This window comes from Apiospora aurea (genome assembly GCF_038362705.1).
Source record: "Apiospora aurea strain CBS 24483 chromosome Unknown utg000008l_segment0_segment0, whole genome shotgun sequence".
Lineage (NCBI taxonomy): Eukaryota > Fungi > Ascomycota > Sordariomycetes > Amphisphaeriales > Apiosporaceae > Apiospora > Apiospora aurea.
The window spans coordinates 810,515-825,928 of NW_027117395.1; the positions used below are offsets into that span (position 1 = coordinate 810,515).

Below are 15,414 nucleotides of genomic sequence, written 5' to 3' on the forward strand. Positions count from 1 at the left end.
GAACAATTTTACCTTGACTCTCTTACGCTGATGTCCATTCTCCTGAACCGCGCCGTTGGAAGAAATGTGTCGAATCGAGCGTTACCAACTACACCTGATTGGCTGGAGGTAGCATACCGCGGCATATTCCGCTGCAGCATCCTCACGCCAAGTGAACCCCATTTCCCGAACCCAGCAATGCCATACATAGGCACCTTGTTGGGCGCAAAAAAAAAAAACAGAACTTGATACCCCGCACATCCTATGAGGGTTGCTGAATTTCAAAGCCGGCCGCGAAGCGTTGGTCGGTAATGAATACACTAATCGTCGGTTGATACTAATAAACTACTGGGAACCTAACGGAATCAGAGGGAGAAAGTATGACTATTGCGAAGCAGCCCAAGGCCATCTTCTCCAAGGAAGTCAAGTCTCCGGAAGAGAGATGGCTTGTGAGGAAACTTGGTACGTAATTCCCAACTTGACCAACGGAACTACCCTGCCAGCCCCCTTTTGGCTTACAAAAGCCGTCGTACAACAGGCTAACTCCAATGACCGCAAAGACTTCGTGATCCTCACGTACTGCTGCATCAGCTCCTTCTTCAACTACCTGGACCGGGCCGCCTTCGCCAACGCCTACGTCGCGGGCCTGCGCGAGGACCTGCAGCTCGCGGGGCGGGACTACAACGTCGTCCTCTCGCTCTTCACGGCGGGCTCCGTCATCGGACAGATCCCGCACGGCGTCGCCATCCAGCGGGTGCCGCCGCGCATCTGGCTGCCCTCCATGGTGCTGGTCTGGGCGGGGCTGACCATGTGCACGGCCGCGTGCCGGACCTACGCCCAGCTCTGCGCCGTGCGCTTCCTCCAGGGCCTCGCCGAGGCCAGCACGTACTGCGGGACCATCTACATCATCGGCTCGTGGTACCGGCCCTGCGAAATCGCCAAGCGCACGGCCATCTTCACGGCGTCAGGTCAGGCAGGCTCCATGTTCGCTGGCCTCATGATGACGGCGGTGCACAAGGGCATGGCCGGTTATGGTGGTCTGGCGGGCTGGCAGTGGCTGTTCATTATCAATGGCATCATCACGTGCCCCGTGGCCATTGGCGGCCTGCTGTACTTCCCTGACACGCCGGATTTGACGCGGGCCAAATGGCTCTCCAAGGCAGAGCGCCAGATGGCACTTGAGCGACTGCCGCCGAAGCGGGCAGACGGACATGACATCAGCTTCAAGTCCCTGATCAAACGTACGTTTACCTCGCCAGCCCTCTACATCCTGTGCGTGTTCGCCGTGATCTGCGGCGCATTGGAGGCCTTTGTGGTGCAAAACCTGTTTCTCCTGTGGTTGAAGTATTACGACAACCACTTCAGCCAGAGCCAGGTGAATACGTACCCATTGGGGGTTCAAGCCGTCGGGATCGTGTCCAACTTCCTGGCCGCGGTACACATCGATGCGACCGGGAAGCGGGTCCCGATGGGGATTCTGGCATGCGTGCTGCAATTGATGTCTGCAATTATACTTCTCGTGCCGACGATATCGTTCCCTTGGACGTTCTTGGCGCACTATCTGGCCGGGACCTCTTACATGGTGAATCCGGTGTCCTACGGCTGGGCCAACATCGTCCTCCAACGGGGCGGCGACGACGCGCTCCGGTCAGTTACGCTGTACGCCATGAATGCGGCCTCGACCTGCCTCTACACCTTCTGGGGCATCGTCCTCTACCCTGCGTCCGATGCGCCGTACTGGAAGAACGGTTACATCGCCATGATCGCCGTAGTCTTCGTCACGCTCGGCATGGTCTGGGTCGTCAACCGGCTGGACGAGTGGACCCTGGCCAAACATGCAGCGATGCCGGTTTGCGAACTGCCGAGTGCCCAGAGACAGGGACACGTAAGCGAGCCGTCGGGCCCAGAGAAGGACGGCATATCTGTGACAAATGCGACGTCGCCTTGATGGGCCGGGAAAACAAGTTAATCGGACACATATGGAGCTGTTAGCAGATCACAAGTTCCCAAGATGATGTAGGGTAGCAGCCTTAGTCAAGCCGTGGTGATTAATCCCCGATAATCTTTGTTTTGCAACTCTTGGCCTGCCATCGGGCATGCAGTAGCCTGGTAGCCGATTGATGCGGTAACTGTGGGAATCGTGAACATAGACAGCCTCTCAAGAGATTGCGGACGATACTTGTCGCGTGTCGTCTTGAATACAAGCAAGTAGGTAGAGACACTGCGGGGTGCTTGGGTGTTTGTTGGTGCATGTGGGTATGGAAGGCGAAGGAGGGGCACTCAGAAGCTGATTGATAAAGCGCTGTTGGCAAAGCACGTGACTTGTATCTTTACCTTTACCTATGGTGCTGCATCCAGCTTGAGCCAGTGCATGCTACGTACCTGGAAGTTGTCCCCTTTAGACAAAAACAGACCACGACTGAGATATTGTCTGAAAAGAAAAAAAGAAAAATATCGGGTCAAAGAATAGAAGGTCGTACTGCGTCGCAATTTGCCGTCTATCCAAATCGCCGCCATCCATAGCTGCTGGTTAAGCAGGACTGCGCGATATCCACAACAGAGGCCAGCCACCAAGGTCCCTCCCTCCCCCAAACCAAACCAAACCAAAACCACCACCAGACAGCAGCCGGAAGCTTCCGGACCTTGCACGCCAACGACAAAACGCCGGACAGTTCTACTTGTACGTGCTATCAGGGGTCAGAAGATAATCGGGGAGATCAGCTTCAATCTGGTACCTAGCACTCCTGCACGCCCTGCACAGTGCGGTTATCCCCCGCCATGACTCCCGCTGATGTGGCAGCGGTCTTCACGAGACAGGACTATGCTGAGGACTCTGACTCGAGGATCTCGGAAGAAGGGCAATCAAGCCGCATCGAGGCATTGAGTCTTATCTTGACTGAAGTTCGCGGGCTCTGGGAGAGCGGCTCTGAGGAGCTGGACCTCATCGTGCAGAAAATCGGCGATGGAAGCCGTGAAGGTCAGTCATACCAAGCCATTTCCATGGGGGGGGGGTTCTTCAATGCTAGAAAGACATGTGTTATTCATGTACCAATTTCTCCTATCTTGATTTTGAAAAGAATTGTCTCATGGCTGGTCGCTCTCCGGCCTTCTACATGCCTGGCAGCGAGCCCCTTTTCTGCCGCCCATATGCGTGCCCTGCTGGCAGATCCATTCAATCGAAGCGACGGCTGACATACGATACTCGATCTAGTCAAATGGCGCAAGCCCCTTGGCGAATCAGGGATGCTTGACTTCTTCCTCGGGCTGGTCAACAACGACGGGCTGAGGCCAGCTCTTACCATGCATACTCTGCGTATCATAGGAAACTCTTGCGCGGACACCGGTAATTCCCACGGCCCCTTACCCCTTCTCATCCAGCAGAGAGCTGACCTGATCCAGACGAGAACCGAGATCGAGTGGTTGCATCGAATTGCATGCCAAGACTGGTCAACCTGTTGAACAACGATGGTCTTCTTGCGTTGATCATCCCGGTGCTCTTCAACATCATTGTGGACTACGGTACGTGTTGAGGTCTCGAGCTTCACTTCACATTACATACTTAGAGACGAACTAAGCTGACAACCTGGCCCAGAACCCACGCAGGCGGCTGCATACAAGGCCGGGCTGAACCCCGAGCTTGTGTCTCTGATCTCCGGACCCAGGCTCCCAACTGCAGTGCCGCAGATGGGACTCATCTGCAAGTTGCTGGGACTCATCGCAAGCCAAGGTAAGGATGCCCGTTACAACTCCCACTAAGGAGTGCCTCGACGACTGCGGTAGCTGACAATGTGCAACCCTAGAGGCGGAATCCAACCTCGTACACCCCGCCACCCCCTTCACCCTGTTGACCTTGGCCAACCAATCCTCGTCCGACGACGAAGAGGAGGACCTCGAAGACTTCATGTCCCAGACCTCGGTGGCCCTCGCCTACCTCTCCAACCCCGCCTTCCAGGAGTCCTTCCTGCAGACCCCGAAATCCATCACCCTCTTCCTCAACGCCTTCGCCAAGGGCGTTCAGCGCTCCGCCGAGAACGACGTAACCATGGAGCTCGAATACGAAGACGCCGAGCAGCTCAAGAGGATCCTCTCCATCTTCCCGCAGGCCCTCGCCGACCTCTCTGCCGCGCCCCAATTCGTCGCCGCCGCGCCCATCGGCAGCCCCGAGCTCGACGTGCTCCGGCAGTGGCTCGCCGGCGAGGGCGGAGACGGACCCTCCCCTCCCCCCTCCCCGAAGCTGCAGAGCGCCGCGTGCCTCGCCCTCGGCAACGTCGCCCGCTCCGACGAGACCTGCACCGCCTTCGTCCAGCACTCCGCCCTCCACGCGCCCCTCGCCGCCATCGTCGCCGACCCCGCCGTCACCGACGCCCAGCTCCTCCACGGCGCCGTCAGCTTCCTCAAGAACCTCGCCATCCCCGCCGCCAACAAGCCCCTCATCGGCGGTGCCGCCGCCGGCCTGCTCGAGCCCCGCGGCCTGCCCCGCCTCTGGCACATGGACGCCGCCGTCCAGGTCCAGTTCGCCGCCGTCTCGCTCGCGCGCCTGCTCATGGTCTCGTGCCCCGACAACGTCCGCCGGATGTGCGCCGCACACGCCGGCGACGACGACGACGGGGCGAAGAAGAAGACGCTCCTGCAGCAGCTTACGGCCGTCTTCAAGCGGTCGGACCAGGAACCGACCAAGACGGAGGCGGCCAGAGCCGTCGCGGCCGCCTTGCGAGTCTTGCACTCTAGCCCGGATGTGTCGTCTATCTTGTCTTCATCTGCCACAGACCCTAACGTGACAGGAGGAGAACTGCTTACCAACTTCTACGCCACACACGAAACCATCCCCGAGGCCCTAACTTACCTAGGAGCGCAGAAGAAGTTCCCCGTCCTCCGTTCCGAACTCTGGTTCGTCCTGGCGCTCATGTCGCGCTCGCCCGAAGGCGCCCAGTTCTGCGCCAAGACCCTCCAACAGACCGAGCTGACCCGCGCTCTCCTGGAGGCGGTCACGGGCCGGGATATCCTCGCCGAGCGCGAGGCGGCGACCGGGACCACGCCTGCTATTGAAGCAGCAGCGCCGGCAGAGAAGGACGAGGGTGTGCAGAAGATCGAAACCGGCGTGCAAGGTCTCGGGCTGGGAGCACTCGAGCCGCAACAGATAGATGCGACCAAGAAGGCGGACCTGAGCCGCATGGATCGCGAGAACGGGCTGGTGCTTGTGACCGAACTGCTCCAACGCTGTGCCGACAAGCTGTCGGACGAGGACCTTTTCCTGGAAGCATTACGAGCAGGAGGGCAAAAGATTACCGATGAACGTAGGGCATTGGCTAGAGCCAAGGAGTAAAACGTGTTGGATGGGCGCTTATAGAGATGGAAGAGGTATCTAATGGATGTACTGGATGTGTCTTTCACGTTGGTAGTCCAGCACGACAAAGACCTAGCGCATGCCAATCAAACATATATATTTGATCATAAGACAACAAGATGCTCGCCGTAGTCAGGTTACTCTCTCATTTGTGACATCGTTGGTGACATTCTCTGCTCTCGTAGGACACATTCACAATATCATAACGGTACCAAAGTCCACGAGGATCCGGATGGTGGAAAATAATTCGTTCTTGCCTTGGCTTCCGACGCCGAGAGATGTAAATTACTTTTTCTTCTCTTCTCTTCTCTTCGTTGCAGGCATATGCTGCATACATAGCGTGAGCGAGACCAGTTCCCCTAGCTGAGTCCGCGGCTGTGACCGACTAACCATCCGACCGTGTCCAGCGTTACACACATGAGAAGACGAAAAGCAGCAAAAAGCCCAAAGTGATGCAATGACAATGCCCTGACTCCCGTGACGTTCATATTTTTCCCTCGAGAAAGTGACCTCGTTTGTCTATGAAGGAGTTGCTTATTTCTTGTTAGCCTCGGCCTCGGCCTTCTCACGGGCACGCTTGTCTCGCGCGCCTTGGTTGCGCTTGTCGGCGCGGGCCTGGCGAAGCTTCACGTAGGCACCACCCTCAATCTGCTTGGGCATGTCGCTCTTCTTGATCTCGGTAACGGCAGTGCTGTAAGGAACAATGGGGAGAGCGGCGGCGGAGGAGGCCACAATGTTGTCCTTGCTCAGGTCGGTCTCCTTGCTGTCACCAGCCTTGGGCTTGCCGGCCTTGCGGGGGAAGACAACGAGGCGCTCCTTGTAGGCCTTAAGGCGGGCGACGTTGGCAGCGAGAGACTCCTCGCTGAGGTTCTGGCGGCGGTGATCGACGGCAATACCGATAGTGGGGGCGTACAGCTTGGGGATACCGGCGGCCTAAATCCATGTCAGAAAGGCTTGTCTTCACACTCGGAAGGAAACCGAATTACCTTGAGCTCAGCCAGGGAGAAACCACGACCGGCGCGGACGCGGCGGTTGTACTTGATGGTAGGGCATCGGACGATGGGCCTCAGCTTGTCCACGGGTCTGGGAGCGAGGGCAGCAGCCTTGGCAGAGCGAGCCGAACGACGTCGGATCTTCTGGGGAGCCTAGAGTGTGCGAAGATTGGATGTTAGAGATTTGATCCTGCAAAGCCCTGAAACCCGAACTCTTTCTTTCCACGCGATGCCGTCTTCTATTTTTACACAGGGAGGGATGCTCGTCGTACCTGGTCAAAGTGGCATCGGACCCGACGCTGCCAATCCTTGCGGAAATCTAATAAAATTGTCAGTCGCTGGTTGGTTTTGTGGATGCTTCATCGTGGCGAGGACGATTCGAAGTGCTGGGCAAGTGCTGATGCCAAAAATCGGGCAAGACTCGACGTACGGTTCTTCTGGATCTGGTTGTTGTGCTTGATCGCCTATGTGAAGAAATCCAGGTCAGTGGTCTGCAGGATAATATTCCAGAGTGCGCTGGCTGCGGCGGTGATTTGTCGTCAATGCCCCGAAACGAATTCGGGGCATCTCTTCAAAAAATGCCAGGCAGCACGAGCTGCACCGTGGGGGCGACATACCATTGTGACTTCCTGCGATCAAGATGATTCCTGCTGATGAGGTCTTGGTGGGAAGGGAAATTGGTGCGAGGTTGGGCAAATTGTCGGAATGCGCTCTACTCAAACTCGCAGCTGGGTCGACGGCCAATTCCAATCTGAGAGGGCAAGCGAAATTTCCTAAGGTTAGTCCGGCTTAGGGTATGGAAAATCAATCCCACGGGCTAAACTGGCTGGGCACACACACACTGAGCTCAAGCCCCACACCACTGCCATCAAATTTACTGGAGGGCTCAAAAACCCTAGCACGCCCTCTCTGATCGTCAAAAAGCGGGGGCTCAGATCGAGTGTGGCTTGCACGCATCCATTGACTGAGGTGGCTTAGCCGACAGGCAGCTTGAACCCCGCCAAAGTCCCTAGCTCTGGATCATGTAATTGAACCAACGACAGCATTGGAAGCCTTCAATCCAATTCAACCGTCAATCGCTGCATCACCACCGCCTTTAGGTTGATTGGCAGAGCTCAACAAGTAATTCTGCTCCTCTTCGTTTACGTGATACCAGTAACCATATTGACGGGCCGAATGTCTCAATGTCGTCGTGTTTCTGATGCACCCTTGCCCATTGAATCGCCCCAACTACGTCACTTCCACGACGACTTGCCGTCTCTCACAGACAAGACGATGCCAACCACCTTCTACAGGCACTTACCGTGCGAAACTGATCCTTCACAACTAGTATTTCTCATGAGAATCTTGTAGAGGCAATTACGTCACATCGCACACCCTCCCCGTATCTCAGTTGGCCGTCAGCCGACCTCTGGCATGAACCATTGGATGCTGGCGCAACATAGATGGACTGCACAGTTTAGAGGCAGCCCAAAAAGTGGTAAATCTTGGTATCGTAGATTTCACATTTGCTTTTAGGCCATGTATGCTGTACTTGGTAAATCTAGCGCTGAAAGCGCAGGAACATGCCGAGATGCTGTCGCCCGCGTAGATTGTGGTGTATGTAAATGATTGCCTGTTTTGCAAGGGCCGTGCAGGACAGTCAAACAGTCGGCCATATCTTGGCTTCCACAGGGACCAGACAGTCGTGCTGCTGGTGACCCCAAGTGAGGTCCTTATTTTTCCGCCGGCCTCGAGGTTCCGTAATTTTGTCCAGCTTCAGCAAATGCAACGAGGAGTGGCCTGCTTTAGCAGTATAACTAGAAGCTGTTTTGGTACATTTATGATGCAGTCACCAGCCTTGGTATGTGAGAACAACTTCCTCCAAGTTTGATACCATTGCAGATGCCTTTGTCCTGAGCGTCCAACAACGAGGTTCTAACAAAATCTGAGTTACCAAAGTATGTAGCGAGATCGAGTAACAGAAAACGGAGAAATAGCTCACGATGTTTGCATAGTAACACCGGCGATTTTTCTCGGGGATTTTGCAAGTCCAAAGATCTTGGAGAATTTCGTACATGCCAGTATGGAGTTTCCAAATTCAGTATTATCTTGGTTATTTTACATGTTGCCAGCTCTATGGGCTTGATGATATTAAATATTTATTAAATATTGAATTTTTACCATATGCTTCAAGCATTGCAGAATGCTAAGACCACAAAGGTGCTTCAAGAGTTGAATAATGATAGTACCCGCTATAGGTGAAATATGTGAGCAGCTCCCTTGCTTCATGGGCCTAGTAGATAACATGAGCTTCACCTCACACATCAACAACAAACAAACAGGCCCGTGGTTTTGAATTAGTACTAGCTGCATCTAGAGTTGCCACAAGAGTAAAAAAGGGCATAGTATTTGTCACGACATGGGCTGTTGAAATATCAGGTAAGGGAGGGAGGGTTCGTTGCAAGGCCGTGGTCCATACATAAGCGCAAGACCCAGCAGCCATGCATCGTTCGGTATTAACTTTTAGATTACTTGATGAAGTCTTTCTTCATTCAACATATGACCCAATCCCATCATCCCCCGAGAATACAAACGCCACAGGTTACAAACCCTTTTTTCACCCTAGTTACAGCCATGAATCTCATCTGCTGTGTTGTTCAAGAAGAAGAAGAAGACTATGTTCAGATTCGGTTAGATAAGCCCGGCCACGAACATGAGCCCCGCGATACCCATGGTTCCCGGCATTCTCTTGTACCAAGACCAAGCCTCCAAGGCCGACGAGCCAGCCGTGACCGGAAGCGGGGTCGAGCTAGAAGTAGGGATGGCGGTGGATGGCGACGAGGAATCCTCCGGCGACGATTCCGACGTGGTGGCAGGTACAGGGGCAGTGGTGCTGTCAGCCGGCACGCCCATGCTGATGCTGTCGACGCTGCTTGATGTCGTCTCCTGACCATTGACGGCCGAGGTGGCAGAAGTGATAGCCGGAACTCCCATGGAGATCGAAGCAGGTGAAGACGATGCCGGGACTCCCATGGAAATCGAAGCAGGCGAAGACGATGCCGGGACTCCCATGGAAACCGAAGCAGGCGAAGACGATGCCGGGACTCCCATGGAAATCGAAGCAGGCGAAGACGATGCCGGGACTCCCATGGAAATCGAAGCAGGCGAAGACGATGCCGGGACTCCCATGGAAATCGAAGCAGGCGAAGACGATGCCGGGACTCCCATGGAAATCGAAGCAGGCGAAGACGATGCCGGGACTCCCATGGAAATCGAAGCAGGCGAAGAAGAAGTCGGGCTGCTGCCAACGGGGATACCGCTGCTCAGACCCTCACCCTCAGTGCACGTGGTGGCGGTGGGACCAACGGAGGCTGTCTCGTTCTGGGCCGGGAAGCGGGTGAAAGACGAGGTCATGGTCGCGGTGCTGACGACGTGGGGCACGGTGGACGTGTGCTCCTCGGAGCAGGTCTCCGTGAGCGTAGCGGTGTTGACGGCAGGGGACACAGTGGTGGAGGTTTGCTGCTGCTGCTCCTCGGTGCAAGTGTCAGAGGTGAGCGTGGCGGCGGTGTTGGCGACCGGGGTCACAGTGGTGGAGGTTTGCTGCTGCTGCTCCTCGGTGCAAGTGTCAGAGGTGAGCGTGGCGGCGGTGTTGGCGACTGGAGCCCGCACCGTGACGGTCAGCGTGGTGGTGTGCTTGACGGTCGTGGTGCGGACCGGGGTGTCGCAGGTCGACGTCAAGGTCTGCGTGTTACCGTTACCGCCATTGGCGACGGCGGCCTCGACCAGCGGGGGCTGACGCCGCTGATGGCGGCAAGCAGCGAGAGAATGGCTGCGTAGGAGTAGTAGCGAGCCATTGTGAGAGAAGTGAAGAAGCGATTGACTGTTCGGTTGGCGTTTTTTTTCTCTTTTGCAATTATCAACGAGTGACTGGGAATTCAAGAAGGAAAAGTGTTCCTGGGGAAAGGAATCCTTTGCGCAGGAAGTAGAAAGACAATTAGAGGCTGTTTGGCATCATTACAGAAAAACCGTACGGAGAGGGAAGAGAGTGAATATAACCTCCCTTATATCAAGCGAATCGATATCGAATCTGTTTGCTCAGCATGTGCGTGGTTTGGCCAGGCAAATCTCCCTTTAATTTCCTGCCCGATAGGGAGGAGTATCAAGTTTCCCTCCCCTGTGTGACGCAACAAGCGCTCATCGTCCCACGTGCAGACCAGTATGCAAACGGTTCATAAAATGACCAACGGCCCGGCTAAGACATTACACGTTATTAGCTACGGCATGCCGGCCTGGATAAGTGCATTGCATGGCGTGAAGTGGCATGTGGGAACTTGACTGGATGAGTTGCTTGTGTCTATGTCAGAGCTGAGTCCTGTTAATACGACCGATATTCACTCGGATGAAATACTTTATCCCAGGCAGGACCATAGGCGACCAATCACCGAGAAGCCTCCCCTGAAAGATTATCTGTCATACCTGCGGTATTAGGCATCTTTCCGTTTCATAGGCGGTAGGGGGCATGGCTGCCCATGCGTTGGCCGTTGAACAGGACTCTGTGCAACTTACTTATGCCCCTAGCACTGATACCAATGATGCATCTCTGGACGTCCCACCGGCCAAGGGATCAGTCGCATATGCAAGACTAACCCTATCTCCAAAAGTTCCAGTATGATCGGATAGGAGCAATCTGTTTCACTTACAAGGGGAGACCAGTCAGTTCCGTTGAAGATTCATGTAGGTATGCCGGGCAAGCGGGGAGAGACTCCATGGGAAGATCACCGCTCGGCAGCATGCCCACCCATATCTGGTGATTTCTTGAACTCTGCCATCGACCCGGGATCATGCGGTGTTCTCCGTCCAGGCAGGCGTGCCTGATACCCGGCTTTTCCTGGGATGGGAGTCGACATATCACGATCATCTTCGACCCACAATCACCGCATTAGGGGTATTTGTGGGCGAGGAGAGAAGAAGCGCAAACGCACACAATCAAAGGGACTGGACGCAGGTACTTGGGCCCAGCCGGTATGTTGGCCAGTCCGAGCTTCGTTCCATTACCCGACTCATGCCGTGTTTGCCTTCGGTGAGAGGAAGCCTTGATGCCTGAATGCGGGCAGCCTTCTCTAATCTGCCAGTGTCGGCTCACTCCAATTTGTTTGCTACAAGAGGCATGCGGGAATGCGGCAGCTAGGATCACCTCCTGGACAAAAAGATCCTCACGACCTGTCAGATTTAGCATGGAACATACTTCGAGAAGGCGAGGGAAAGGCAATCTGCCTCCTGGCATAGACTTTTGGTTGGTCCAAAGTTGGACGTGGATTTGATTTGTAGCCAAAGGTGAGGTCAGGCCAATCCAATCCAGCAGCAGAGATCAAGTGCTGCCCAGAGCCGGAATGTTTTGTTTGTATCCCGCCCGTCCATTTGGCGCGGGAGATACAAGGCCCCGCCAACACCGCCAGCTAGGCCCGTGGGCCCAATCAAACGTCACAGCGGGCGGGCGCGCTCTGCCCAAGCAACAAGCAGCCGCGCTAAAAGTGTCCTCTTAGCTATCAATCAATCAATTCAGGCCAGCCAGCCAGGGGTTGTCGGGGTGGCATACCTGGTAGCAGCCAGCAATCGTCAATTGTGCATCACCACGATCCAACATCTTCAACAAAGTCATTCATTTTCGGTTCCTCTCTGTCACACACTCTCTCAATCGGGAGTGTTTACCTAATAGTCCCCTTCTCTTTAAAACCTAACGCAACCCAAAACCACCCCCAGACACCGGACCGCAACCATGACGCGCGCCGTGCAGACCATCTCGCTCGCTCTCCTCGCATCGTCGGTATGGCTGCAATCTTAACCCACCGGGCCTCGCTCGCCTGTTAGGCGAAGGAAGTGGGCAAAATCAACCCATCGAATTGTTGGCTAACCTCACCGCAATTGGAACATATAGATCTACCTGGCGCTCTACCTGGAGCTTCTTCCCCTCCCTGAACTGGTCCAGTCCGAGGTTGTCCCTGTGGTACGTCCCCATTCATACCATCCCATACCATCCTACCATCTCCCTTGCCCCCTTCCAGAATTCTTCGACCGCAGATGGACTAACTCTATCTAATGTTACCTTACAGCTCCCCTTCTGGGCTCTGGTTTCCTTCGGTGCCTACCTCCTCTTCCGACTCGGCTGGAATGTCATGACCTTCAACGATGTACCCGAGGCGCACAAGGAGCTGATGGCCGAGATCGACCTGGCCAAGGCCGACCTGCGCGGACTGGGCGTCACTGTCGACTAAATGCCTGGCTACAACTTGTGCTCTGCCGGAGAGCCTACGCGGCTAAAACACGTATCGTCATCCGGAAGTGAACACAGAGGGCAGCATGTAAGAGTTTATGGTCGATACAAGGGGTACATATGGGAATAATAAGAGAACCCTAGACGGTGGAGGGACGAGATGTTACTTCACGAAAGCTACAGTCAAAATATCATAATAGTGGCAATGTTGTGTCATGTTGCTGTCTCCGTTTGTGTGGTGCTGATAGCTCGAGTATGAACCGCAACCGGGGCGTACCCCCTCCCCTTAAAACCAGAGGGCCTCGGTAATCGATATAAATCCACCGAACTAATAGAGTAGATGCAGCAAACATGCCTCACCACCACAGCTTAGTTCTTTCGATCGCCAATGATCAGAGCCACGACCGTCTTGACTGCCTTCATAGGATCGCCGCTGCCGCGCACCACCTTGTCGAACAAGCCCGGTATCTCTACCAAGCTGTGCTTAGTATCGTGATGATGCCCTGAATTGCTCGTTAGTCTCTTTGTCTGCAAGTAGTGAGGAAATCAAAAGGGGTTGCCTGATAATACGTACATTTACTTGGCGTTTCCACCAAAGCCCCAATGCGGCTGTGTCCCTCACCAGTCCAGTCAAAATCTACCCTCCATTCGATCCGTAGCCCAACCTCTTGAGCTGGACCCAGCCTCAGTTCTAAACTCGTGCGCCCCATGTGCGGCAGCAAAGCCGACCTGGAGACATCGTTCCGTGCATCGTACATATTCGTAGAGTTATCGTCCAGCTCGGCCTCGTCGCTGTCCTCATCTTCCACGCTGGGCCTCCCGGGGAACCCCTTTCTTTTACGGACCCGCCGCAGCTTCTTCGCGCAGCGCAGCATGTCCTTGTCAGTGCCGAGCTCCTTCTGCACATGGCACCAGAACAAGGCCCGCTTCGTGGCCAGGCGGGTCCATTCGGCCATGGCCCAGGCGACGACGCTGACGTTGCGCCGTAGCGCGCTGTTGATGACGCCCTGTTCGATCTTCGCGATAAATGGTCGGAGCTCTGCGGCCGCAGATGGTTCCAGGTGGGAGACGGTCAGGTCAGATATAGATAACGTCTTGGTATCTACAGTCATTTCTATCCTGGCGGCGAATAGGCCCTGTGGCGAGGAAGCCGCTGTGATTTTGTGTTTTTGCATCAAGTGACCGGAGTCTCTTGAACTGCGGGGTTGTAGAGAAATCGATGACTGAAAAACGAGCGGGCTGAATAATTGGAGGTACGGTAACTCTTCAGCAGCACTCAAGGGTATAGGGTGATGTGAAATAGGGGGTGGTGGCGCTTCATTCTCCTTGGGCTCAGCAAACGGCAGTGATGGTATGGCCGCGGGGTTGCCAAATGGAAGAAAAGACACTGGGTTCAAGGCTGCCTCCAACCAAGCGTCCTCGGGGGAAGACTCGGGTTTGGGGGTTAGTACATGGCGGCGCAAGAGGTCAAACAGACCATCCTTATCCTGGACGCCAGGCCGAGCGCCTTGTGCACCGTACGTATTGTGTATATGGTCGTTCTCTGATTTGGCGATCTCCAAGTCAGCCTCCAGCTGGGCAACTTCAGCCAAGAGCGCGTCTCGTATAGACTTCTTTTTCGGACAATGCATCGGGCTCGCCAACGGATCGTGCAGGATGCGGTTTGCCCGACTCGGCGGCCAATCTGGCCGATATCCTCTTCGGACCCGGTCTGCGAGAGGGTGATGTCGGTATGGCTGTGGCAACTCTCCCTGCCGCCTCGACCGGCCGCACTGCCGGTTGCTTCAACGGCGAACTTCTCATCTGCTCAGCCAGCGCTCGGCTCCTTCTAGGACGCTTCGTTGGCGAGCGATGGATGCCGTAGGACGAGGAAGCAGGGGCGGGCGGGTCCGATGTGGCCTTGTCTGTCGGCGTCGGTGGTGGGAGCTCTGGCTCCGTGGCATGTTGGCTGGGCAAGACACCCGGTGGTGGGGACCGGCGCAGAACCTGTCCTCTGAAGGGGTCTAGCAGCTCTTCATCATGATCGGAGGGAGGCGGCAAGGGCCTCGGCGATGGCTTGTTGGGCGTCCTCCGTGGCCTGTTGGCCATGCCTCCTATCAAAAAGCCGCGGGTCGGTGTCTGAGAACCGGACGGGACTGGTTGTGTGCTCGGAAGCTCTTGTCCTACCGATGCCGGCTCGTTTTCGGAAGGGGCCTCGAGTTGCGAGCGCCCCGTCGCGGATCGCTGGCTTTGGCGCCCGAGTACCTCGGGGTTTGCGCGTGCCAGACTCGACTTGGTCGGGGATGCGAAAGAGGGCCGCCTGGAAGTGGGATTTCGAGCTGTTTTGCCAGCATTCGCTGCATCGTCAGGCGCATCAGAGGTGCCGACCGGTACACTGCTCGACGGGGAGGTTTTCCGCCTCTTGGGTGCTGAGGACTCCATGATGGACCCTTAGAATATGTCGCCGGCTAGCTATATACCCATTGGTAGAGATATATAAGAAGTCGCAATTGGAGCCTGGCCTCAATAGCTTCTCATGACATTTGCAACTTTCTGCGCTAGCGACAAACCATGTACTTCCAACAATGTGTCGAAGGGGTTTGGCGGTGGTTCGCTGGGTATAGAAGAAGAGAAAAAGAAAGATTTATTCGCCGAACTCCATTGATTGGCGGCGGACTATCGCGATCGTATGCGCAGCTGCTGTATTTGTTAGTAGAATGGCCTTTGTGTTGTACAATTATTTACATTTGGGATTTGGGACTGGCAACCCTCCGTCGCGTACTCGCGTTAACCCACCAAGAGAGCTCCAGGGTCTGGAAATCAACAAAGCGGGACGGGAGGTATCTGACGAAAGGTACCTTATCTGC

The 15,414-nt window shown here is 55.3% G+C and overlaps 6 protein-coding genes across 6 annotated transcripts; 3 read left to right on the forward strand and 3 right to left on the reverse strand.

Annotated features, from left to right (window-relative positions):
* Positions 1-359: 359 nt before the first annotated feature.
* Positions 360-1,927, forward strand: PG986_011738 (pantothenate transporter liz1; the record flags this gene model as incomplete). Its single annotated transcript, XM_066847960.1, has 2 exons — positions 360-441; positions 483-1,927. The coding sequence occupies 2 exons, from the start codon at positions 360-362 to the stop codon at positions 1,925-1,927; spliced, it is 1,527 nt and encodes a 508-aa protein (XP_066694656.1).
* Positions 1,928-2,757: 830 nt separating this feature from the next.
* PG986_011739 (GTP binding protein) lies at positions 2,758-5,302 on the forward strand (the record flags this gene model as incomplete). The annotated part of the gene is made up of 5 exons (XM_066847961.1): positions 2,758-2,956; positions 3,191-3,322; positions 3,379-3,498; positions 3,572-3,706; positions 3,780-5,302. 5 exons carry the CDS (start codon positions 2,758-2,760, stop codon positions 5,300-5,302), a joined length of 2,109 nt encoding a protein of 702 aa, XP_066694657.1.
* A 555-nt stretch (positions 5,303-5,857) lies between these two features.
* PG986_011740 (60S ribosomal protein eL13) lies at positions 5,858-6,935 on the reverse strand (the record flags this gene model as incomplete). Its single annotated transcript, XM_066847962.1, has 5 exons — positions 5,858-6,256; positions 6,310-6,468; positions 6,588-6,634; positions 6,746-6,779; positions 6,933-6,935. The coding sequence occupies 5 exons, from the start codon at positions 6,933-6,935 to the stop codon at positions 5,858-5,860; spliced, it is 642 nt and encodes a 213-aa protein (XP_066694658.1).
* Positions 6,936-8,988: 2,053 nt separating this feature from the next.
* On the reverse strand, positions 8,989-10,818 carry PG986_011741 (uncharacterized protein; the record flags this gene model as incomplete). Its single annotated transcript, XM_066847963.1, has 2 exons — positions 8,989-10,098; positions 10,774-10,818. The coding sequence occupies 2 exons, from the start codon at positions 10,816-10,818 to the stop codon at positions 8,989-8,991; spliced, it is 1,155 nt and encodes a 384-aa protein (XP_066694659.1).
* Positions 10,819-12,073: 1,255 nt separating this feature from the next.
* On the forward strand, positions 12,074-12,569 carry PG986_011742 (Dolichyl-phosphate-mannosyl transferase; the record flags this gene model as incomplete). The annotated part of the gene is made up of 3 exons (XM_066847964.1): positions 12,074-12,121; positions 12,233-12,301; positions 12,408-12,569. The coding sequence occupies 3 exons, from the start codon at positions 12,074-12,076 to the stop codon at positions 12,567-12,569; spliced, it is 279 nt and encodes a 92-aa protein (XP_066694660.1).
* Positions 12,570-12,937: 368 nt separating this feature from the next.
* On the reverse strand, positions 12,938-14,989 carry PG986_011743 (uncharacterized protein; the record flags this gene model as incomplete). The annotated part of the gene is made up of 3 exons (XM_066847965.1): positions 12,938-13,071; positions 13,143-14,178; positions 14,213-14,989. The coding sequence occupies 3 exons, from the start codon at positions 14,987-14,989 to the stop codon at positions 12,938-12,940; spliced, it is 1,947 nt and encodes a 648-aa protein (XP_066694661.1).
* Positions 14,990-15,414: the final 425 nt, after the last annotated feature.